At 51.4% G+C, this 24,882-nt stretch overlaps 8 protein-coding genes across 8 annotated transcripts; 3 read left to right on the top strand and 5 right to left on the bottom strand.

The window, feature by feature from the left end:
- Positions 1-922: 922 nt before the first annotated feature.
- On the top strand, positions 923-2,215 carry CORC01_02630 (uncharacterized protein; the record flags this gene model as incomplete). The annotated part of the gene is made up of 1 exon (XM_022614280.1): positions 923-2,215. The coding sequence occupies one exon, from the start codon at positions 923-925 to the stop codon at positions 2,213-2,215; it is 1,293 nt and encodes a 430-aa protein (XP_022479193.1).
- A 1,049-nt stretch (positions 2,216-3,264) lies between these two features.
- CORC01_02629 (uncharacterized protein) lies at positions 3,265-3,906 on the bottom strand (the record flags this gene model as incomplete). The annotated part of the gene is made up of 1 exon (XM_022614279.1): positions 3,265-3,906. The coding sequence occupies one exon, from the start codon at positions 3,904-3,906 to the stop codon at positions 3,265-3,267; it is 642 nt and encodes a 213-aa protein (XP_022479192.1).
- A 1,681-nt stretch (positions 3,907-5,587) lies between these two features.
- On the top strand, positions 5,588-5,921 carry CORC01_02628 (uncharacterized protein; the record flags this gene model as incomplete). The annotated part of the gene is made up of 2 exons (XM_022614278.1): positions 5,588-5,735; positions 5,794-5,921. The coding sequence occupies 2 exons, from the start codon at positions 5,588-5,590 to the stop codon at positions 5,919-5,921; spliced, it is 276 nt and encodes a 91-aa protein (XP_022479191.1).
- Positions 5,922-6,364: 443 nt separating this feature from the next.
- Positions 6,365-8,269, bottom strand: CORC01_02627 (amino acid permease; the record flags this gene model as incomplete). The annotated part of the gene is made up of 6 exons (XM_022614277.1): positions 6,365-6,716; positions 6,776-6,811; positions 6,867-6,952; positions 7,003-7,262; positions 7,327-8,025; positions 8,086-8,269. 6 exons carry the CDS (start codon positions 8,267-8,269, stop codon positions 6,365-6,367), a joined length of 1,617 nt encoding a protein of 538 aa, XP_022479190.1.
- A 1,752-nt stretch (positions 8,270-10,021) lies between these two features.
- Positions 10,022-13,684, bottom strand: CORC01_02626 (uncharacterized protein; the record flags this gene model as incomplete). Its single annotated transcript, XM_022614276.1, has 4 exons — positions 10,022-11,685; positions 11,756-12,214; positions 12,885-13,385; positions 13,444-13,684. 4 exons carry the CDS (start codon positions 13,682-13,684, stop codon positions 10,022-10,024), a joined length of 2,865 nt encoding a protein of 954 aa, XP_022479189.1.
- An 811-nt stretch (positions 13,685-14,495) lies between these two features.
- On the bottom strand, positions 14,496-16,070 carry CORC01_02625 (uncharacterized protein; the record flags this gene model as incomplete). The annotated part of the gene is made up of 1 exon (XM_022614275.1): positions 14,496-16,070. One exon carries the CDS (start codon positions 16,068-16,070, stop codon positions 14,496-14,498), a length of 1,575 nt encoding a protein of 524 aa, XP_022479188.1.
- A 1,736-nt stretch (positions 16,071-17,806) lies between these two features.
- Positions 17,807-18,077, top strand: CORC01_02624 (uncharacterized protein; the record flags this gene model as incomplete). The annotated part of the gene is made up of 2 exons (XM_022614274.1): positions 17,807-17,932; positions 17,994-18,077. 2 exons carry the CDS (start codon positions 17,807-17,809, stop codon positions 18,075-18,077), a joined length of 210 nt encoding a protein of 69 aa, XP_022479187.1.
- Positions 18,078-18,395: 318 nt separating this feature from the next.
- CORC01_02623 (uncharacterized protein) lies at positions 18,396-18,779 on the bottom strand (the record flags this gene model as incomplete). Its single annotated transcript, XM_022614273.1, has 1 exon — positions 18,396-18,779. The coding sequence occupies one exon, from the start codon at positions 18,777-18,779 to the stop codon at positions 18,396-18,398; it is 384 nt and encodes a 127-aa protein (XP_022479186.1).
- Positions 18,780-24,882: the final 6,103 nt, after the last annotated feature.

Raw genomic sequence — 24,882 nt, 5'->3', positions numbered from 1 at the left:
TTCCAGAGAGACATGGTCAAATTTATCCGCCAAGACCTACAAGGCTGCCTTGTATCCTCTTTCCGCCGCTTCGCTTTGGAGGCGCGTCTTGATAGAGGCGAGGTACGTAAAATATGCAATCTGTAAGTAACCTGTAGCTCTTATATACGACCCAATAGATGGCTGCAGGGTTGTCCACCTGCGGCCGCATTCGCGTTGGGGAGCCAAGGACTTCCGACCTGCTCTCGCTGCTGCGGGGAAAGCTTGTGAACCAGGGGAAGCAATGCGTACATATCAAGTAGCGGTTGCTTCGGATAACCACAGCAATCGGCTCCAAATTAGACAGCCTTCATTCTCGACAAGGTACCCATTCGAATTTCTCAGGGTTCATATCCACGGGCCACGCGATTCCGGCCTTGATCTATCTCGCAACCACGATGCCGTTTGAGCCTTGTTGGAGTTGATAGGACGCTGCCGAGCTGTCGGATCACTGCAAGAACGGATAAAGCGATACTACGGACTTTCTGAGGCGACGACTCAATTTTATCGACACCCAAAGCTGTCGAAAAGAGCTAACCCCTCAAGGTGAGTCATTGCTCGTTCTTGAGAAGACTCATGTGAACGCACCAGAACGCACCCTAAGATAACCATTTGATGTCAGGACATGGCAAGCTTGAATCCAATTGAACCAATACCAAATATAAGAAGCCACAGCAAATCCAGAGTCTGGGACAGAGGGGCTTGCGAAGTTTGCCGGCAGAAGAAGGCCAAGGTAAGCCTACAAGTGAAGCTTCAACGTTCACTCTCGGGCATCATCTAACACATCGTGCAGTGTGATGGTGGAAGACCTTGCTCAAGATGTACCTCTCGAGGAGAAGTATGCGAATACGAGACCAGATCGCTTCAGAAAAGGCCCAGTCTCCAGACTGGACTTGGAGAACAGATGGGCGTTCAACATCAAGATCAGGCTGTGCTGAAAGCCCCCCCGTCTGCGAGCCAGAAGCGCGATCTGTTTGCTTGCCAGCAGAACGACGGACATCTAACCCAGCACCATGCGGACATTGACTACGGTGACATATCAATGTCCTCCTCATGCTTCAGACTTGTCCCAGAGAATCTGGGACAGCGCCTCGGGGAAAGAGACGAACTATCGATTACACCGCACTACATCCCGCCGAGCACCCCAACCGATGTAGAAATCGAGTCCCCTATAACTTCACTCTTTGAACAAGCGCAAGATACTCTAGATCAATTTCAAGGGTGCATTGACTACCATAGTGCGAAACGGTGCGAAGCGCGATTACATGATCCGATGGTACGACGGTCCTCCACGAGCCTGTTCGAAATGCCAATACCGCCAAGGGACTTGATTTACTGCGAAGACGTAGCCACCGCCCCCTCCACTCCGCAATTTATCGATCAGAACGGCTATAGACAGACACGAGATGGCAATGGAATTTATGAAAATCCCATTAGCAATCAGCCCGCCATAGAATTCGGTCGAGTCATCTGGTGGGCCTCAACTGATCTCCAACCTACAGCACGGTACTTCCCTGCCGACTCTGGCATGGACTCAGCTGCCTGGATGTATTATCAAACATCTACTCTGGCACATCCTCTGATACCCAGCGTATATACACTTCCATCTTCCACGCCGTCTCCCAGGACTATCGACTTGCCTCCAGGCTCTCCATCCCCTGCCAGTGGACAGACCGGTCACAGCATTTCTTCGAATGACGATGGGCTGGGGGAAAGCCAGTGCCGTCCATCTTCTCAGAAGAGGAGGAAATCCAGCACCGAGACCGTCGCTCACAATGACCAACCACAGAGCAACACAGTTTCACAGAAACGCGAGAGCAACGTCCCAGACCCGCGGCCGCCATTTCGCGGCCGCGATCGTCACCGGCGAGCTTCGGCCCGCAACTGGCAGAAGCAGAAGCAGCAGAGCGCCGACCTCGAGTCAGCAAAAGACACCGCCGAGGCGCTCAATAGCCAACTACACCGCGAGCATGCGCGAGTTTCGAGCCAAGTCATGGACCTCAAGAACGCTCTCATGGACCACGCCATGTGCAATCACCCCGCGATCAACGGGTGGCTGCGCTGCCAGGCGGCGAATTATGTTTTCAACAGTGGCGGAGGAGTCGATGTGGGATGGGAAAGCGAGGAAGAATCCGGTGCGGGCGAGATACCAGTGACGGCTTGCACTGCTGGCTGGGCTAGTACTACTTGCATTTGAAGGCCATGGCGACGAACCCTCAAGGAGTTTTTTTAGCAATGGAAGCGGTCGATATCGCCAGGATGAAGTTTCTCTTTTGTGCATTTTGTATTTGCCCTTTGTGAGGTGTTGTGACTGGTCAGCGGTGGTTGGCGCATTTCAGACCAAGGTTTTCCTCTCCATTATTGTGGCCATATCAAAACCAACCAATATGATAATACGAAGAGGAAAGCGGAGAAACGTTCGCTGGAACATCTGGCCGACTCAATAACCTAACAGAGATCTTTTCCCTAGACAGCAATACTTGTTGTGTCCCCTGTAAGCTAAGCTCAAGACTGCCAAATACAACATATCCTTGATTATTTCAGAGAACAATTACCGACCTGTGGTGCCGTAGTCATTGGGTCATCCCTGTTCAAGCAACTGGAGAGAAGAGAACTCTATTATTATCATCTCCGTCTGACCAATGCAGTAGTTGAGCCGATTGATAGACTCTCACCGGGCCTGAATCCGCGCACCCTGAGTTTGATTCCTAGCATCGCCATCCAGGCAAGCTGCTCAGAGCCAGAGGTTCTGAGATAGAGTTTAATTGGAATGTAATTCTCGGCATAGGTAGAAATTCGACCGTCGGGGCGATGTCTGAAAAAGCGGACGCTAACCTAGACTACGAAGTCAAGACCATGAAGGTAGCAGCGGCAGCGAGGCTCATCGCTGATGATTTACCTTGATTATCTGCTTCATCAAGATCATCGATTTAGTCGGCTTTATTCAGGGGCAACCGACCAACATTTGAACACTGTCCTTTTACGACTGTGGGGCGACTCAAGATGTCGACGATGTTGGTGACAACATCATTGCTGGCAAGTGGTGGGGGGAAATCCAACGCGCGGGAACATGCGAGATAACATCAAGTTTGGAAAAAACCCAGAACTCCTGGTATCCATTACCCGTCATGAATATGTACCTAAATAAACATAAATCTCGTGGCCCTTCATGTGTCGGCAACGAGGGAGCTTTTCGTTGTTCTCCTGCATGCCTCCAGTATTTTTGCTTGGCAGATTCTCTTACCTTTACTTCTTGCCGACCCCGTTGGCGAGCCGGTTCACCAGCAAGCCTCCCAGTGTGGCCTGGATCGTATTATTCTTGATCCCACCCCCGTCTTTAGATCCGTGCTGCCCATTGGTATTGTTATTGAACGCCGCGATAGCCGCAGCACCCGCTGCGGCCGTCGCCATCCTGGTCCCCTTTCTCGACCACGACGTCTTCTCTTTCCTCATCCTCCAGGCCTCACTCGCGCCCGCCACGACGGCCGCCGTAGCAGCAGCTTGTATAATCGCAACCTTGTCAGCATCGTTCCGGTCAGGCCCCCTCGACGACCCCGACGCCTTGCTGTCCTTCCGGCGGCTGCTGCTCTGCCCGTGGCTTCGTCGACGAGGCCTCTCGTCCCCGCTGTCAGAGTACTCGGAATATGTCTCGTGCCTTCGACCAGGAGGCCGGCCGTAGCTTTCGGGTCGGGCGCGAACGGGGCCGACGGGGCTGTAGGAATCGTGCCGGCGGCTGCTGCGACGGTGGCCCCCGCCGCCCGTATCATGATCGTGGATATTACGAGAGACGCGGCGGGAGGCTTTGGGGCGCTCGTTTGCATAATCGTCATAGTGCGGATCGTCGTCGTAGACGACACGCTCCTTGTGGTGACGTTCCTGACGAGGCATAGTGTTGGAGGAATCGAGGAGGATCACGATCACCACGTGGGATTGTGCCTAAACTTCCTTTTGACAGCGCCAAAAAAGGAAAGGCTAGGGACGCGGGGGCGTTGCGGACACGTAGGCTACCGATGAAGCCGTTCGCTTTGGTCCCTTGCTAGTCCGGGACAGTGACGACTTGACTTCTGGCGGTGATTGCGCCCGGGAGCCGAAATACTCAATCAGATCGGTAAAAACAACGGAGGAACTAGTGTGAAAAGAAGAACAGTTGTGAAACGTCGGAATTTATGGTAATATTGTCGTGGATCATCCAAGTGTTTGGTGTGAATAAGGAAGAAATCAAAACGCAGAAGTAAACGCAGCATTGTCAGTGGGAAATTATCTGATTATGAGAGGACAATTTTGATTGTCTGGTAGACTCTGGAACAAACATACGGGGGGAACCTTGTATCACTGGGCATTCGCTCTGCTGGCACTTGGTACCCGACTCGGCAGGTTGACTCTTGCTTTCGAGGCTTGTACCAGAGTTTCCCGGTTGCTTTTTGGTAAAGGGGGGTGATGTAAGAGTTTGAGACGGACGGGGATCATTGCTGTTTCGGTGCGGTACTGAGGCGAGGTGGGCGGACGGGAGACGTCAATATGATGCGGCCCGCGCACCCGTTTCTGTTGCCCATTCGAGCGAAACACGACATGATGTCAGACCGATCGTGCGCAGGGAGTTTATCTCGGTGAGATCTGACGGCTGTTCTAGGCCCTCTTCAATCTCGGTGACTTGAAAGGAGCTCGGTTATCAGCTATGAATACAGCTCAAGGTAATGCCATTTAATGCTACTGGAAAGAGCTGATTGGCAACTAAGAGAAGCCAGAGGTGGCATCTTAATGTATTTGATTCCTCCTGCATCTTTAGGTCCAAAAAGAATCAAAGACAATGCCGTAATTCAACATTCAGACCGATGGGAATGATAGTGCGCTATCAGCCTTACTTCATCAATTCTTCCTCTCACCGAAAATAAAGCCTGTGGCTGTGCGTTCCGCCGAGCCTAGAGGATATCATGAATTATGCCCATTGTCCAATCGGGTTTCACGCGATCGATCAGGGACGATCGCTGGGGTTCAAGATTGGGGAACGAGGCTTAGGGGACGATGGTTCCTTTTGTTCCCAACTCATAGTCGCGCACTACTTCATTGAGGTGGCTGGCACTGGTTGCTATGGACTCTGGGAGACTAGCCTCATCGACGCGCGCCAGGCGCTTTAAGATGGTCGCTGCAATCGAATGTGGCGCCGTTAGATCAAGGGGCATCGGACATTTTGCTCCACGTCGCGTACTGGTCGTTCCTCAATTGATGCTGCACGGTGATTATGCGCCAGGGAGGTCGGAGCCCCTTTGATGCGCGTTTCCACGCGTAAATGACAGCGTCATAGATATACAGACAACCTGTGAACACGACAATGATATCAACACTTCTAACTATGGTGTTTTCAGCTTAGAGTGCAATGATGGGTTTTCGACAACAAAGATGAGAGTTCTATATGAACTGAGTGAACTCCCACCCAAAGTTGCTCACCCTGTCAATATTACCAATACGACCAGCATTAACACCTTTCTACAGATAATTCCATTCTGATTCTCAATTTAAATCCAATTTCTTGATCTCGTTATTCATCTCTTAATTTCACCTATCTCACACCATGTCTTCCGAGGCCCCCACTGGAGATGTTCAGGACAATGAGTACGTGTCCCGTCAAGGTGACCGTGAGCCCATCGATGTCCTCGGTGACGACGCCAAGGTCGAGGATCCAATCGATGCTGAGACCGCCGACTCCGACGCCCAGCTTGGTCAGTAGTAAATCGAGTTTAATACCACTACGTTAAGTGTCTAACTTTCCCCCTCTAGAGCGTGACGATAAGGAGGCTATCGACAAGAGCAATATTGTGGAAGAGCGCACCCGTGGCGCCAAGCCCACCGGCGAGTACCGCGAGCCTGGTGACACCGAGGGCCTGGAGGACAAGCGCCTCGAGTAAACTTATTACAAATTATGGTTGAGCGGATGGCGAGGCGTTGGGATCAGTTTTGTATGAAGCCTTGAATTAATAAAAAATTCCGACAAAACAACACGGTCATTGCCATTATCTTAAAACTTAACACCCGCCATTGGCACACAATGTTATGGAGAATTGAGCAAGGTTCAATTGGTGACATATTAATCGTCTCCAAAGTTCAGTGAATTGTACGATCGGACCTGACCAAGCGGCTGATGAAGGCAAAGTCTGGTATTCAGATCCAATATATCCAAACTATAGCAGGCTCACTTGAGATTTGAACACTCAAATCAACTTGGGTCTTGCTCTTTCGTTTCTTCTTTTCTGATATGCTTCATGTTTAGGTATGCCGTGACACGGATACATCGTGTCCTGGGGCCATCGATACAGTCCGAGCATTTTAATTCCAAAATTCCGAGTAGGTCTTAATCGATGGGCCCTGAGTGGCCATGCTTCGTGCTGACCTTGCGATATCGGATAACTTCGTGACCTTCCTGGTCGTACGTCCTCTCAGCCACGATTTTATAGCCGCCAATCGCAGGGAAAAATTTGGTCCAAAATCCCCAGTACACGGCACCGAGAAGGAGCACGCCGACGCCGACAATGGGGAATACGTAGTACGGGTACCCTTCCGCGGTCCACGATCCCGTAGGTGGGATAAAGGGAACAATGCACAGAAAGACATTGGCCAGGACGTAAAGGATCGTGATGGGGAAGTACGTGTGCCAAGGCGATGTCCAATTCTCCCTCTTGCTCCATTGGAGATAAAGGAGGCCACTAGTTTCAATGTCAGCCAGTGTATATAAATATCAAGTGAGTCAATGGGGAAAACTTACATCCCAACAAATGCGTTGATCCAGGCGCCAGGATAGCTGTTGACAAGTCAGCACAGATTCATATGGAAACTCAAGAAAAGATGAGACTGACGTGTAGAGGTCGGTAATGAAATTGTAAGCTGGTCCGGCCGGAGGCGCGACTAGAACAATGACGGTGACAATCCAGTGTAAGAAGAGCTATGAGAATGTCAGCCTAAGAAAACGAGTTACGCAGTTCAGGCACGTACGGCTGCAGCCGGAGCATTAAAGGGTTTGTTGGATGCCCAGAATGTGCTGAATGGCAGCAGGCCTTCCTTTGCCAGCTCTTGGTTTAGACGAGCGTGGGCGAAGCTGACAGCAAGCACATTTCCCAAGTTGCTAATGGCCACGAAAGCTGGGAGAGCTCTGGCGCCGGCACTGTTACCGAAGACGTTGCGGAAGAAGACACCTGCAACAATGACTTCAGAGGTTGCAAGCTGAGTTTTGGGAATGGCGGCAAAGTAAGCGACTAGAAACATGGGTTAGATGATGAGTTGGGCGGACAGAGTTTGTCCCTAATAATAAGAACTGACCATTGGCAAGGACGTAGAGAATCGTTACACCACCGATGGCCAGGGGTGCGGCAAGGGCTAGAGTCTTGCGCGGGTTCTTCAGCTCGCCGACGACGTAGTTGGCGTTCTCCCAGCCCTTGTAGCTGTAGATGATGCGAAGCAGAGCAGTCGCGTATCCGTAGACACCCCCGTTGCCGTAGCCTTCTCCCTCTTCGATGCGGAAAGCATTATCAAAGTTGTGGGGGTTCGGCACGCGACGTCGGCCGGCCAAAGCAGCAAATCCGGAAAAGACGATGAACAGCAGGACGATAACTTTGAAGACGCCCAGGACGTTGAATAGCCGGATGCCCCATTTGGGTGTAATCGCGTGGATGCCGACGGCGAAGGTGGCGCCAGCGATGCCGATGCCACGAGCAGTCCAACCGTCCGGGGACTCGGACCCTGATGCGAAGAGGATGTATCGGCCAAAGGCGAGGGAGTTTCCGGACGAGAAGCCGAGGAGGATCATCTGCGAGGCGAGGACACAGGTCGCGAGGTATTTGGGGTGCTTGTAGGCGCGCTCGAGGTAGTTCTTCTCGCCGCCGGAGCGGGGGATGGCGAGGCCGAACTCGAGAAAGACGCTCATGCCGCAGAAGGTCAGGACGCCGCCGATGACCCATAGCATGAGGGCGACGCCGACGGAGCCGGTGGACTGGAAGATTCCGGAGGGGGTCGAGAAGACTGGGCAAGGGGGTGTGAGACCTACATACGTCGCGATGGATGGTGTGGTTTATGACTTACTTCCGGTACCGATCATCTTGTTCAGGATGAGAAAGACTGCCCCGGTGACACCAATCTTGCGCGACTCATCAAAGGCGTACGTCTCCTGCTGTCTAACCACCCCTACTTCTTCCGCCGAGGCATCATCCTGCACAATGTGCCTGTCCTCCCCTATATGATGATCTTGTTTGAGTGGTGAACTCATCGCTCGGCATCGGCGAAGGAAACTGGGGTATCGGCCGAACTCGAGTTTCTGTGATTTGCACGGCGTTCACGTGCTGGAAAGCACTGCCAGGAGAGTTCTAATGAGGGGATGTATAGAGCCTCGAAACCAAGATGAGAAGATCGGCAAGCGGGTGGCTCCGTGAGAGGCCAACGGGAGCTATATATCTGTTCCTTCCCTACATATAGGTACCTGCTGCAATGCTGCCTTGCCGTGTCACAACCCAGGACAAAACGGTGAAGGTGATCATCCCATGCCAGGCCTTGCTGCTGAGAGATCCCCGCACGTCATGGCATTGCAACGTCACGCCAGCTTCGATCTGCCAACCGACTCGCCGCCTGGTACCACGAGGGTGGATTCCATGGAGTAGACGGACGAACGAGAAGAAAAGTTGAGTGAAAGTGACTTCTCGAGATTCACAATATTGATGAAGCTTGGGGGTGTAACTGTGGCTCCGACGAACCAGATGTCGCCGAGACCATAAAATAGCCTCAGGAGCCAATATACGGACCCCACACCGACCAGCCAAATCTTAAAAACTTTGCGTGCTTCCAGAAGGAATCGAGCATTGGCGTGTCGGGTGTATGTACCACCTGAGGCTGACACGCATACGAGGCGACAGGCGCCCCTGGGCTGCGGTTGTAGCTTCTCGAGGTGCTGGAGCTGCCTCTTGAAGCTGAATCGTCATAAATGCCGGCAAGCTCGCGAGGATGACTTCCAAGTTCCTAACCAGTGATTCCTCGTGTCTCATATCAGATGGTCTTGGAGTGCCCAGGTCAAGTGAGATGAACATCTTCGCCAAGAGTGCGTCAGCAGGCTGGGTCGTCTCGGCGGCGGCGAGGCCAACCAGAGGTTTAGTGACTGCAGTCCATAGGCCTTCCAATTACGGAAGGTCGTTTGGGGCTTTTGACACGGCCCTTATGTTGAGTTGACTTGGCGGTCCTCTCGCTCTGGGGTTGATTGGCAGTCCGGGGACCCCAACTAAAACAACAGTGGAGTGACCGAGGGGGCTGGTTGTTTGCCTTGCGGTGCGGCGTCGTTGCAATGCCAAGTAAGTCGGTGGTGAGAAAGAGGAAAACAAAAGGAATTGTGTTGATGTCGTGCTCGCTGGGGTGAGATGGCGAAAGATGTTGGACCGAGGCGTGCCGACTGGTGTCCTTTCTTGGTTTGTTTTGTGCGCTAAAACCTCGAATACCCGCTTATGTGCAGTGTCTGCCCCAGCTGAGCTCAACTCTAAATAAGTGCCTTCAAGTTATTTTCATCTATAGAAACTGACTTGAGTTATTAACTTCCTGGTTCTGGTTTGTACATAGTCTGTGTTCTTCGATCTATCAACCCGTGAAATTTTACAGAACCATTGCGCATCAATGCAACAGACAGAGTTCCAACATGTATTAGCCTGTCTCAATAGACTTAAAGGTGATATGGAATTAACGCTGGAACGGGGAAGGGTGGGGGGGAGGGGGGGGCGGGCTCCAGACAAACACCTAGTGCTATACTTTTCAACCGAGATCCATTCCTCAGCACTATACTTAGTACCGTTTCATTCAAATGTTGAAAGCTGGTTTGAAGTACCTATGCAATGGTTCATGCTTTCTCTCCTGATATAATCTAAAGGACTTGCCAAACTTGGTCTCCCTGTCGATGCTTCATCTTGAATTGGTAACTACGTGATCAATCATCTGGTCTATCGTTTCGCTCACAGCGTCCAAATGTCTTGATTTCCCCCCTTAACTAAATGATCCGCACCAAGTGTCGACCATGTTTGTACGTGACGCATGGCAAGGTTTCCTCTTCTCCATTGCGCGCGAGGAAGTTCGCCCTCACATCCTTGCCCCAACCACGGGCAATTCCAACTCGACGGAAGACACCTTCTTTCCTGTCTTGGAGCTCCAGCAATAGCACGTAGATACTTCCATGATCGTCTGGTCTTTTCCTCGCCGGCATGCAGAACAAGTCTGGTTGAAGGTTTTGCATACCGGTCCACTCCTGGCTGGTATCAAGCGCCACATGCGGCTGATATTCCTTCATGACAGAATCTGCGCGGACACTGACGGGAACACCGTTGACAACCATTTTCAAAAAGTCGTGGTTGTTGTCATGACTGCTGAGCGAGATGTCGGGAAGAAGCTCGAGCTTCTTGAGTACACCCCAGAGCTGCAGCCATCCGCCGCTGACCAGGCCCGTTGTATCGCTCGTCACGTAGTCAAGATGCAGATTCTGCACCTCAATCAGCATCTCCACCGCTTCAATGTCCATGATACCCGGAGTCACATGTCCATCTACTGCCGCCCACGACCAGCTAGGGGCCCGGTAGACCGATGGCCTGGCTTGCGTCTGTCCAACGGCGACGGACCACATGAGTTCTCGCTCCAGATAGCGTCGCCACATCCCCGCGACATAATCATCTCCGAGTAAGTCTCTCGCCGTCTTTGCAACAGCCGAAAGGGCAATCAGCTTATCCCCGGGAAACGTCAGCTTAGCCCTTGTGTAGGCGTTCACAATGTTGCACCAGTATTGGTATTTTGAGAGATCGCCATGGCCCTGGGGCTTCCACCCGATCTGATTGTAGCTAAAGCCCTTGAATCGGCTCGGAAACCGGGATAGGTCGATGAGCATTGCTTCTGGATAAATCTCGGCGGCCTCCTTTTGTTGGCATTCCCACAGGATCTGTCGTTGGCCAAAGTACAGCACCCTCGGAGAAAGTAGTCTCTCCTGGAGAACCCAGGCTCTTGTGTTGATCACTGCGTTGGAGACCTCTGTTCTCCAAAGATTGTAGTCCAACACTAAGAATCGCGTACTCTGAGAACCGACGGGGAGGTATAGAGTTTGTGCACACTGAGCATCCGGATTACGGCTGCAGAACATAGAATAATGCGCGTCTGGTGCATCGGCCGCTGCAATATTGCAAAAGGAACGCGAGTATATCTTGTCCATGTGCGTTGACTCATGTCTCCAGTCAGCGAGGTCGTCGCCCTGTTGTATGATGCAAAGCGAGTCGATCCACAGGTACCGGATATTGAGACGGCGGGTAATTTCAACGGCATCACGAAATAACTGCGGAAGGGTATCGAGAGGTATGTCCTGTAGTAGTTGGGCGTAGTTGTTCAATGTCAGATTGAAAGACTCGGTTATACCCCAGCAATGGCTAAGTGTCGTGTATGGACCTTGAATAGGTGTGATGTTCGGGAGCACCAGTCGACAGCTGAAGCTCTCCTGATCCAGTGGTCCAGTATCGAGAAGGCGACTGGGACACCACTGCGTAATTGTAGATGCTTTGGCACCGCAGTGCGAGTGTTCGGCCAGGCATTCTGCAATCCATTTCTGCGCAACATGGAAAGTGCTGTCGGACCTTGTAGTGTGGGAGTGCGATGCGATTTTGTATTGGGGTGCGTAGGCTTTGCAGACAGTATCAGATGATTGTATTTTCACAGTCTTGTGGTGCTTTTCACCAGAAGATGGACGTACAATCTTGTGGAAGAAGCAGGATAGAAGCCCGCATGAATCCTTTGCTGGGGTTTCTTTCCAATTGAACGACCTTGCTTCGGTCAAAAGCTATCTGTAGTAGAAGTGCGCTGGGATAAGCAAATGCTGCGCCGTCGTCCAGAAACACCGAGGTGAGGGTTGAGTTGACGAAGTCTGCAGACTCTTGTCCCGCTGGCTCGATACTCGACTGTCTCACTTTTTGTCGCTCATCCGTGTCCAGGGTAGCCCAGAGTCGATTGCATATGTAACAACCGGCGTCCACGGAGGCCGTGAGACTCCCGCAATCGCGGTGATGTGGCTCCAATGGGTTTTCCCCGTTTATCTTGCTGCTAACCAAAGCGTAGTCTTTCTGTGCCCCGAGGACGAGATGACAAGGGGAGCAAATCATCTTGATGTTCCGGTTCCTTGGAGGGTAATTCCCAAAATCACTGATGAGAGTGGCTAAAGGGGTGCGAATTGTGAATTCTTGCTGGTTTGGCGCGAGGAGAAGGCAAACTCATTATTTCTCAGATTTCTGTTTTCTCTTAGATTGCCACGTCGTCGCCTCCGTCTCCAAATCAGGTGGCCTTAGCCGCCTGGTTTGGGCGAAAAGGACTGAACTTTGAGCGAATCACGTTGCTAGCACGATTACCAGCAACATCAGGTGAATCAGGTAGGCGTCTGATAAGTTAGTCTTATTCATCATCCTTCAGGGGAGCAGGACCCCTGTGCGTGCATGAACTAGCGGAGAATCCTGTAGGAACCCTATGAGAGGAGCTACGGCGCTGAGGAGTATTTAGCTGAAGTAATTGTTCTCAAGTTAAGACATTGAGGTGCATAATCTAGTACCTATAATACAGGAAATTGGTCGTCGTTGACATGACTTGCTGAATGGGAATACCTGGCGCCAAACCAAGCATCGGCAATGTGTCGTTCAGAGACGCCGGCCGGGTGTCGGCTTCACCAGAGGGCAGGTTCCTCCGTCCCGAAAAGTCAAACGTCCGGTTCCCGAGGTCAATCTGTTGCCATAGCCACCAAAGTCTGTCAATCTGCACATGATGCAGGAAAAACAAGGGATCTGTACTCGCTGTCAGTTGATCTGACACCCTTTACGTGGCTGGTCGGAGCATACCGTTTGGAGATGTCGAGGGAAACAAGTCTCCGCCCACAGCTGAATGAATCGCACCGTGAGGCCCATTCTCCAGGGCAGTCGCGAATGTGGAAAAGTTGCCGGAGTTCTCGACGATGCCCGATACTTTTGCGGGCGAGTACAAGCCGCCTTGGTAACGACCGGCGTTGACCCCGACGCCGTCGTTGAATCCGCGGTTCAGACAATGCGAGAGCGCATTCGTTGTGTAGTACGACACGGTGAAGTTGGCAAAAGCCCCGTCAAGCACGCACATGGTCAGCGGGTTTGGTCTCGTCGGTGCCACCCACCCGCCGTTTAGGCCGTTTCCCCCCAACCCGGAGGTTGTGTCGTTGGAGAAGACGGGGCTCTTGGACATGTCGTCTGAGTCAAGTGTCCAGTCCCAGTAGGTCATTGGACCTGTGTACTTGCATTCATCCCTCAAGGCCTTCTCGTAGACGTACACGAAGTACCGATGCCAGGGGAGGAACTGAGCCACAAAGTGAACTGAATCGTTTGATCAGCACGAGTACGCGAGTCGACGTCGCATGATGAGAGGACTCACTTTCGTTGTTGAGCAGCGCGTGGACATAGGGAAAGTCGTTGTAAAGCGATGTCTCGAGACCAATCTTTGACGGCAACCCATCCAAGCATTTTACTGCGCTGATATAGTCTGCCTTTGCGGCACTTGACAGGGTTCGCCACTCAACTCTCAATGGCGCATCCTGGACTGGAAGAGCGATGGTCTCGCTGACAAGCGCAGCCAGCGATGCAAGGCATCCGGCGGTTGTAAGAAAACCTCTCATTATGGAGAGTTTCTTGATTATCAGACTGGTGTACGACGCAAAGAGTTGTTAACGCTTGCGTTGCGGCAATCAACCTATCTATCTAAATAAATATGAAGTGTTAATCTTCTCGTATCGCTCATTTCAACCACTTTTAGCGCACGCTGCTATTTCGGTATTGCCTTCGTATAAGGGGGGCCACCGTGCTAAAAATGGCGACTTTGCGGATGATCCCTCCTCCTCCACCCACCCACCCTTAAGCCGACGGGATATGCAACACCATTAAATCACTGCCTTAGGTGCCGTGAATAATGAACAAGGCTCAAGGACAGGTGGAGGCTCGAATAGTGTGATGCTTTCTCATACATATCGTTCCGGTTCACCTCATTGTACAAATTCAAATGTATCACGCATTAGGAATCTTCCCGGGTATGCTCCCTTCTAGGATGACTGTAGGGTTCTTCGCAGCTAGCGCAATTTCAGCCCCGGTCAACTCATGAATCAGTTCCACATGCCTAAGCTCAAGGCCCGAGATTCCCGAGAACTTCTCTCTGGGGCAAGAGTTTCCACCGGAGGTGCCGTGCGCTCCAGACCGGCTCGGGGAGTCCGGGATTTCTACCCAGCCGAATTCTCCGGGGCGATGAAGCAGCACACTGGACATCCATGAGCGTACCTAAGACTGTCTCCAAGTATTACTATAGAAATGCATTTATTTATGATGGAGTAGATAATGATAATACTAATCAAGTTACTTGATAATGCAAGAACGTGGAGGCAGCCGAAGTTCAAGGAAATAAAAAAGATAAAGAAAAAAAAGTGAAGAGAACAAATATCAAGCGGTCCCCATGGCTGAGCTGCGTCGCATCGTCAATGCACCATCATCCGCCGAGGTTCTAGCCGCGCTACGAGAATGAGAGTCTCTTCCGCAATCCATTTCGCCCTCCAGAGTCTTCTCAAGATGAATCTCCTTAGCCCCACCCTCGCCCGGAGCTAACGAGTTCGTCACGCTCTGAACCAGGGTGGACTGAGAGAAGGATTTCGTTACGCCGCCGTCGCCCGTCCCGATAGACGAACATGCCCGGCTCCGCGGTCGCGATGGACTCAGGGTATTCTCGTCAGCCTCGACCCCTGAAGGGTCATGGGCGTACTCTCTTGCAACTGTAGTCCTCGAGATATCACCATTCGGTCCGGAAATGAGAAACGGGCCTTCCAAGTTGGGATATCGTTCCTTTATGTCGTCGAATATGTCCCAGTGATGCGTGAAGTATGTCACCCTGGAGACTTGCTGATCACCTCCGTAAACATTTCGACCCCAAATCTGCCCGAGGAGTTTTCCCGTTTCGTCGTGCACCACGGCAGCGCCCGAGTCACCAGATACCCCGGGGCCCTCGGAATTCCACTCTTCGACCGTCAAGAGACCTTCAAGATTCTCAAGATACCATTCTCTGGTCGGCATATGGGGATATTGACGGACCTCGGCCGGTGTGTCGCATACCACTGCATACCGGAACCCACTGCTCCGGCCAGTTGTCTGTATGATTTGCAATTGAGGGCGTTGCTCATACACCCCTCGAATCGGGTCCGAGGAATCGTCGACTTCAATACCGCGCGGTACATAGCGCAGACGATTCTTCGCTTCATCCCCGCAAGCCCTGCAGAAAGCCCAATCCGTAACTACTTGCATGCCTTGCTTGCATTCTCCTGGAACACCTGGCACGTGATGTTGTAGAGATCTTGACGGACGAGTTGTTCTGTACATCTGTCCTGAGTATGCTTTCAGCTCCCCGATCCGGGACGGTTTTTCATTCTTGCCACAGTCGATGTATGCTGGGTGGAATAGACTGTGATGAGGGACCTCGGACGGATCGTGAACATGTTCCCCGTTCGGTATACCATCGAAAAGGTGCCAATTGACAATCCATCCTTCACACCCACCGAGTTTGATTGCTGGACCGAGAGTTGCGGCACTGTCGCTCTCTTCAAAGCTGACAGAATCTCCAAGCATTCTCTCATCATACTTGCCAGAGTTTCTAGGCCTCTTCGATTTGTTATCTGCGTCCTGACTGGAAGTCACTGCATCGGCAGCATGCTCGACAATTCCGACGAGGAATTCGACAGTGACAAGAAGCCGTTCAGAATCCGCAAAGCACGATGAGACGGTGCTAAGGATCTCGTCCTTGACGCCTGCGGAAAGCTCCTCGGGTGTCGTGACGTCTACAGACCTGGTATTGCTTTGGTACTTGAACCGAATCGTGATGCTGTAATCGCCATCATATTCGCTTCTCAGAGTCTCCCGCAGTAGCTGAAGTCCCTCTTTCTCCCAAATCTCATTGAACTCTTTAGAAGTTGACTCCCGTTGCTTGAGACGCTCGCGAAGCTCCTTGACGTCGACAGGCTTTTGCGACATGGTGTGAGGGGGGGATCTCGAGGCTTCCAGGTCCGGGGCAATAGATCTTGCGATGACTCCTTCTGCTCGAGGAGGCACGATGTCTTGGCGGCTTTCTTCTGTAATCTGTCTGGGGAAGATGGACGAGAGACCCGGTACAGAGTTCCGCTTTTCCTGTTGCCGTGACAGTGGCGATGATCTTGATAGTCCGGTGTCCGAATGTCGACGACGGAAGAGGAATTTTATTTTCGATGTCGCAGAACTCAAAGAGGTTCCACTGCTGCTCAAGATTGAACTCAAGGTAGGAGACCGAGTTGGGTTTGGCGAAGGATGGTTGGAGGGCGGAATTCCCGAATCTCGCTGACTGAATGCAGATGAATGAATCTGGAACGCGTCGTCCGGATGAAATGGCCTTTTCCACGGGAGCGGCTGTGCAACGGCTTCTGGTAAAATGCTTGCTGGGTTACAAGCCAAGAATGTCTTTGGAGACTGCCACCCTGATGTTGGATTAAATATTTGATGCTGGGCCCCATGTTGGTTTTTGGGCTCGAATTTTTTCTCCCTAAGTTGCACGCGTCAAAAGTCGGCCTGATTCTGAATATAAATCGCTCCAGTCTTTGTCGGGTGAACATGGACTCGGGCACATGCATGGACTGGGTAATACAAACTTGGTTCTTTTGTTTTTCCTCGCCTTGTTCCGCTTCAGCTTCTTTGGATGACGCTTGGATTTCTGTTTGCCATGTTTGGATCGAAAAACCTCTTTGATTGATTTAAAAGAGGTGAGCTTTTTGAGATGCATCTCGGCTGGAGGAACAGCGCCACAATATGGCTGTTTTCGTCTCAGTCTCACTATTCAAGGTCAAAGACAGTTGGGAGTGCCGAGTCGACAAGCATGGGATGGCACTCCTGCATCGAAGCCCACGTCTCCTCAGACCCATTTTATCCCAGGTCGATATATCTCATCCTCAGCTCAGCCTGATCTGGCAATCTGCCTGGTATTCTTGTTGCGTAGGGCGACGATGGAAATGCCCCGGCTGCCTCGTGGCGTTGGGGCTGTGCTCCGCAGGATTTGGATGTGGAAAAAGCCCATCTACAACCCAAAGCGTTCCGGTGTAAGCTGGTGTAGGGCGAGGAGGTTGACTAGGCCCGTACCCTCTAGCTGCAGCTTCCGCACGCTTACCATGCAAATCCAGGCGGCCTGTCATCTTCTCGGTGACAGGAGGCGGAGATGATTGGCCAGGAACGGAACGCGTCTCCCTTGAAGTATGTTTGGTGATGCTTCGTATTCCCATTCTTCATTGAGTATGACTGGATCAAAGAGCCGCCTTCTAGTTTTGATGAACTGCTGGCGTTAGCATTCGAAGCTAGCCCACGATATTGATATTGATACCTTGTCATATCCAATTTTGGTGAGATCCCCTCTAGAAGATGATGGGGATTTCTAGGTACTTGGAAATCCACAATGGCCAATGGTCGCACCTGTTAGCTCTATGGAAGACGCTTCCGTGAAAGGCTTGGATCGTGACCTTTGCAGGCCCTGCGCTCAATGCACAGTGATTCACTTGCCTACATTACAGCGACTAAGCAGATGCCTTGAGCAGGCGGTCAAACATGGAGCCAATCATAAAAAAAACCTTTCCTTGTTCAAGCCTCGAGGTCGATCTCCAGAGTCAAGACAATACGATAAATCCACGTCGATCAATTATCCTCGCCCGCATTTCAATCATTCTATTCAAACAAAGACTCGAAACATCAAGATGGTTGCCAGCCGTGTTCTTCTCCTGTTTGTGGTTGCCGCGGCCATGGCGCAGCAGACAAACCTCGGCTACGAGCGCCTTGCAGAGAGGCGTGATGCTCTCCCTCCCATTCCTGGAGTGGGTGTTGTAAGTTGATCCTGGGTACATACACTGTTCAGAAACAGTCTCTAACAAGCTCGGGTGACAGGTCGCCACATTCTTCGACGACACAGTCAACATCATCAACGAGATCAGTCACTGGCTGTCGTCCAATATCACTGCCGGATTGTGAATCAGTGCTGAATAGGCTGAGATTGAAGGGGGTTGAAGGAGCGAGGAATGAGACGCAGAGAAACCAATTCTTTTTAGTATGATCAAACGGTTCCAATTCAAAGTACCGTCAGACCCCTACTGAGCCCCCCGCCGCCGAGGATGTACCACCACGACCAGCGTGAATCATGCGTGGCTGCCACAGTGACTGTAGACACAATAGACATTTATTTACAGTGCTAGCCATAGCTTGTACCGCATGACCCCTATATCCAATACTCCAGTCTCATCGTTGCTAGAGAAGCGGGTCATCTCAGTATTGAGACTGGTCCTGACCCATCTAGGCCTGAACTCCCTGCTCAACCTCCATCTCCTCAATCTCATTGGTGTTCTCAAGCGAGCGGCCGCCCTTCTGGTTCTTTGATGCCTTGGACGCTTTGGAGTTCTTCGAATCCTTGGAGGCTTGGGAGTGGTATGAGGCAAGCGATTGCTCGCAGCCTTTGCCACAGTTGTTGTTAGCCTTTTTCAAGTGGTTGTCGTCATGCTTCTTGACATCAGCCGGGGTATTAGGACCTCTGGCTTCGCGGTTCTCGATGGTGGTCTCAATCTCGAGGGACACAGCTCCGACTCCGTCTCCAGAGACGGCGGCCAGATCGTGAGGCAAGGCAGTGACGACGCCGCTGGCGGTCAAAGTGGCAAGGACGATAGTGCTGAGGAAGCGCATTTTGATATTTTGTTGGTTTGGATGTGGAAATGTTTGAATGAACGAATTAGTGCTTATTGCAAGAGATCACAGCAGAGAGGGTATTCAGAGGCGGACTGAAGAAGCTGGGATACCGGAAACGGAAGTCAAGTGGGCTGGTGAGAAGTTCTGGAGGCAGGTATGAAGGGGACTCCTTTTTCATTTTATATCTGAAAATGAGCCACAGCTTGTCCTACCGCCACGCCTGACCTCAAAAGCTTGAGGCGATGGTTGAATGGTTCAGGGCAAGGCGACTCGTGAGAGTTCAGTGCTGTGCTACATCCTCGGCTAGGTGAATCCCCATCAACAGCCTCATGCATCGCAAGCAAACGGCCATCATTAGATGACGCAGTAATTCACTTAAGCTTTGGGGCTGCTAGTCTGCCCCATTTTTGTTGCGACTAATGATCAAGGTTAAAATAATATTGTAGCAACAAACGTCTTCAGCCAAGATCCGTGGAACAAAACGGTTTTGGTGAAACGAAGAACTTTAATTGCCGGTGCAGAATGTAGCGCAGGCCTGCTATGGATCGAGCTGCCGCAGGAAGGGGACTCGTGCAACACCGAGCCGTCGACTCATGTCCTCTCCGACTGTCCGGGAGGTGATCACAGCGTGATCGCTCGGTTGATCTGCAGCCCCTCGAATTGGTAAGTGTCCGGACGAGGGAGACCCTGTATAAGCGCTTTGTCGAGGTGCCAAACAACCTTTCGGCATAACCTCATTCTACACCACAAGTCATATTCCGGACCGATTTCAGCGCAATGTTCTGCCCAACTCGAACACCAATTCGTGGTGGAGGTTGATTTTGTCGTTCTCGCCTTGTGGTTCCTAGCTTTCCGTTATTGCGAGCAGGTTCTAGCCAGAGAGCTCATTTTCAGTACAGCAATGTGACTGAACCTCTGGGTTTGGACTGAGTCTCCACGCCCGCCAACAGGGTTGGTAGGAAAAGTTGTGAAAACTTGCCCATCTCGCATCTCCTCGTAGACGGTGCGGCAGTGTCATCTCTTCCTACTTGGTCAGGGCAGTTGAGACGCCAAGATGAGAGCCCGAAGACGATGATTTGTGAACGTCCCGCCGATTTGCGCTGCTGACCGACTGACAGCGTCTGTGCAAACATCAGTCCTAGCACGCTTCAATTCGACGAATCTCGTCCGAGGATACGCCACTTACCGGACATTATTGACCTGCTTTCGCTATATTAGATGAGTCGAGTTATGTAGTCGAACAAGCTTCCGTTTCTGGAGCTGTAAGGTACGAATTCTACCCCAGGAAAGTTTTAGCCACAACCAGCTCTATGGGTAATTAGAATGCGAGAGAGGCAATAAGGTACGAGGACCTACATGCAACCAGCCGCACTATCCGTGAGGTCTAGCAACTTAGGGCCAGAGTTCACGCGACTGTACAAGCTTGAATCTGCCTGGCAGTTCAGACGGTCGCACCATTAAATTCCACCAATTTCGCCCAAAAAAAGTTCAAGCGACACACAATCCAGGATGGCAAAACACATGCAGAAACCCTTTCGGAATCTTAATCACTAGCCAGGTACCGACTCCACAGATGCAAGTTCTCGGCCGATGCGGATTTCCATGTCTATCAGAAAACGTGGAAAGCGAGGGAGTCCGAAGGCCGCAGACTAGCCAATGCTGAAAAACAAACCCCACGTCCTTCTCCTCCTTGATAAACTGGAGGAAGCGCATGCATTGCGCCAAGTCTCATGACGGGCGCCAATTCAGAACCAACATTACGCGGCATATAGTGCCATGAAACACGGTAGTGAGCGAGAGCAAGTTGGACTGTGAACAGAACGACAGGCTTGGCGAGCAAATCGAATCGTCGATACTGAGAGACGGTCAGTGCGATCGATGATGGACGCCCCGGCGGCTAGGGAAACCTTGTCACGTCCGGCCTCGAGCGAGCACTGTTTCTCCGGAGCACGGATGACGCGAGGATCTTGAATCAGAGATTCACCAATGCCGAATGGGAGCGGCCAATTAACGCGCACGGAGGAACTCTCTTTCGCCGTCTCATTCGAGCCCGTACGAACGGAATTCTAGGATCACACGCGGGGCCGAGCTTTCGGGTAGTCGCCTCGTCCGAGGCGAGCTGATATCATGGCCGACGGTGTTTCACGGAGGGCTTGATTTTCATTCTTGGTTCATTTCGGAATCTTGAGCAGAGGATTTCAATTTCTTTGACTCGATAATTATACGACATCTCGGAATCTGAATCCTGGTCGGGTGTTGCAGCTTGATGCTGGGGAGCATGAAGGTGCCGTCACACTTTTCTGCAATTAAAATTGCTGCCCGCAGTCGCAGCATCCAGTAAAGGAATTTCGGGTTTAGCTTCTTTGCGTAGTGCTTGCCGTTACTACAGAGTTTGTGACACGCAAGACTCTGGTGGAAAAGATCGAATTCCTTTGGATAGTGTGAAGACTTGAAAAGTAGGCAAATCATGAAACATATCCCCTGACTTTTTTCAATGATCTGCATACAATGTCAGGGATAGCCGTGCCTCTACCTGAAGTTTTGTATTGAAAGTGATGACTTGCTGAAGAATGAAGGCTTCTACTCCGGATGATACATCTTCTGATGAAAACGTGATCGCTCGCAACCACGTGCAAACACACTTTACACACACACACACACACACAAGCTGGCGAATGTAATTTCTTTGCTCTGTTACTTAATTCAAATATTTGCCTGTAAATGTACCATTTCACTAGCACTCGAAAGATCATTCCAAACCTGTGAGAAGCTTATGAACATCACCTTCGAAAATGGGCTTCTGGCCTAATATGCTCATTAGGCCGCACTCTGTGGAATTGTTGATGTTTTTGGCGCAGAAGAAAAAAAGAATATGAATGACGTCTTGATTTTAAGAGTTGTGGAATATCAGTAGTGATACATCACCGAAGAGAAGAGATAAGCGTCCTCACTTTGGTTCTCTAAAGTGAGAGAACGACAGGCTGCAAGCATGATGGTCGTGCTGGGGTCCTGAGTCCCGGAATTTGTCGTTTCGAGCCGAATTTTTGCCCGCCAGCCTCGGATTGAGAGATGGCCTGCGGTAGTATGATTACTCTCCGTGTTTCAAGATGAAAAGGCCCACTGCGTAACAATAGTGTGACAGGTAAACTGTATGTCCAGACTCCGCAAGACTGAGAGCAGGAGCATGTCTTGGGTGTAGATGCTTCGTTGCTCTCCTGCCGGAAAATTCGGCGTCCAGTGAACCTTGTGGACAAATCCGAAGCACCACAGATGCCTCGTACCTGAGTAAAATGAGCACCACCTGGCTTAAATATTCGTATCTTTTGAAATCCCAGCCTTGATTGGATGCCCTCGGCAGTAGAATTTTCCAGGCACCTAGCAAGAGGCTAAGAAGACAACGATGCGAAAGTGCCTTATATTAAGCTTAAATGGATAAGAAACACGGTAATTCCATATACATGATGAGAGTGAGGGCCATGTGAGAAAGTACAGGTGAAGCTATCTACCTTTTACTAGTACTGGGCACATGCAGTTTTCGTCACGAAAGAGGCTTAAAAGAAAGTTGGAGACGAGTAGCTTGATTTAACTCAGGTAATGCGGGTACAGCTGGTATGTTCCCATGGGCACTAGCCTGTAACAGCCTTTTCGGTATCCGGAGAGTTCAACTGTAACGGGTCGCGACCTTAGGACTGTATGGGGGTGTCGTGTGAAGCGGGGGTACGCTTAGTAGGTTAAGTTGGGTTCGATTCCCATCGGCGTCAGCTGGTGTTTTGGCCGAATAACATACTTTAGGACTACAAAGGGGTCAAACACCTCTACTCTAAGTAAGGTATTTCCAAGAGAACAACAGGGGGACTCATTGGTGCTCTTCGCTCTGCCCTACGCCCTACGGCTTACGGGGAGAGGAAACCCAAAAACCAACTCTGAAGTTTCCATCTACGTGTGTATTCGGACGGTCTCCACTCTATTTATGTGAGTTTGAACTTTGCAAACCCATAATCGACCAATCTGCTGGTGTCTGGCTCAAGAAGAACCATGATACGTAGACTCGAGTCTTGATAGCTCACAGAATTCATCACCCCCTTGGACCCCTCATGCTTATTTGGTGTTGGAGCCAGAGATCGCCAGATAATGAGGATGATGAGGCGAGTGCATGCGCCGTTCCTATGTTCGAGTTCATCGTTTGGTCAACTTTTTTAATCCTAGGTCGGATTGTCTCGAAGAATGATGTTATCGTACTCTGGAAAGAAATAACTGTTTTGCCTGCGGTATGTACTTATTCACACTCCAGTCTAGATTCCATTTTACAATCACCTTTTCTGTCAATTCTCGGTGCGCCTGACCGCTGTCTTTTGTTGGCTCCCGAGTGAGATTGCCCCACCTAATGAGCAAAAGGAATGAGGCAAATACTCAGCTTCTCATGTTCCTGCTTGTTTGGCTGTTTGTTGAAGCCTGAAGAGGATCCGGGGGGGGGGGGGTTGCCATGTGACCACCTGGTGCATCAAGGAAAAGAAAAATGAGTCTCTGTGACCACATGGCATCCAAGATGAGACGTGTCGCGGCCCAATAGAGTGTCATTAATTTCCCTGGACAGTACAAAGCGTTGGTTGTGAGTTGCCACTGCAGCCCACACTTCTCTCCCCGCAGACATCATTTCCATCGTCTGTGATTATGCCAAGAAGTGATCGACATACCCAAAAGTTAGTCTTGGGCTGAAACTTTGCGTTGGTTTTCTTTCAAGGCGTCTGGATGATTCTACACGTGATTGAGAGGCAGTCTTGTCGTGAGCTCATCATAAGCAGCCCATCAGCTCGGCGGTTGATGATTGATAGAGGAAATTGGACAGTTGAGATTAAGGACATTTGCGTGTCTCAGTCGGGACTCGGCGCAGATTACGACACCGAAAAACTCAAAGAATTCATGTCCAAGACAGAGAGCAAAAAAGAATTCTAGCTGGAACCCCCCACGTCTGTATCCGTCATCTTGCAGAACATGGAGACATATTGGGGCTTGTTTACAGGGTGCCATGCCACTTCCGGGGGGGGCTGGATGTTGCGGTGTAGAACCAACAGCACAACGTGTTGGAGATTTGGGTAGAGAGAACAAAGAAGGGCACTGTGACGAGGGTTCGCGATGCGATCAGTGGCTGCGGCACAGCCACCGCTGACTGCGCCGTCGGCGGGTACGTACCGACATGCCGTGCAGAGACTCCCGCGGCCTTGGCCAAGTCGGGAAGGCAGAAGCACCGGGGCATTTTGCGCATTTTGCGCATTTCGCGGTGGATGTTACCTTAGCAGCTTACAGATTACCTTAGGTGCTTACCTAGGTACCTAGGTACCTTCCCACCTTCCCACCTTCCCACCTTCCCTTATCGCGCGGAGGAGGAGGAGGAGGAGGAAACAACCAGCGGGCCTTCCCTCCCAAAGATCTTTCCCTGCCAGCCTGCCAGAAACGTCAAAGGAGAAACACGTACCGTCTTAGTCAGGCTCACCATGTTTGCTCCCTTCTGTTGCTGCTGGCTGTCTCCTTCGGGCCTTTGCGCCTTTGGGCGGCTCCCCTCCCCCGCTACCCTCTCGGCCGTGTCAATTTCAACCTCGATCCGCCCGTGTCTTCTCCTCATCTCATTCCATGTTCCCAATCCCTTCTTGGACGCAAAGAAGACCAAGGAAGAAAGAGTCCCGACAAAGCTTGCTCCATCCAGCTCACTCCAGCCTCGAGGTCGCACAGAGACAGCATCCTGAATCCCCCCCGCCGGTTGTGCTACTCCGGACCGCTTTCATCTACCGCCCCGGAGATCGGAACTGCGTTTCTTCAACGCATACACGCATCCCTCCAGTTCATCGGCCAGTAAGCCAGACGGTGGATCTGCACATCCGTCGGCTGTACAGAGTACCAGGGAGGAGACGGGAGAGAAGGATTGCTTGAGGCGCGCGGCCCCTCACTGTGGCTCAGACAGTAGGAAAACTTACTCGGGTTTCCCGGCCCTGTCTCCCCTCGTGCGAGTCGAGGTATCCGTACGGAGACGAGATTGTATCCACCGCCAAAACTCTCGATTGCCCATTGTCCTTCGCCATCGCGCCGCTGGATGGGACTCCCGCGT

This window comes from Colletotrichum orchidophilum (genome assembly GCF_001831195.1).
Source record: "Colletotrichum orchidophilum strain IMI 309357 chromosome Unknown Scaffold_15.1, whole genome shotgun sequence".
NCBI classification, from domain to species: Eukaryota; Fungi; Ascomycota; class Sordariomycetes; order Glomerellales; family Glomerellaceae; genus Colletotrichum; species Colletotrichum orchidophilum.
This window is presented reverse-complemented; position numbering and strand designations above follow the sequence as displayed.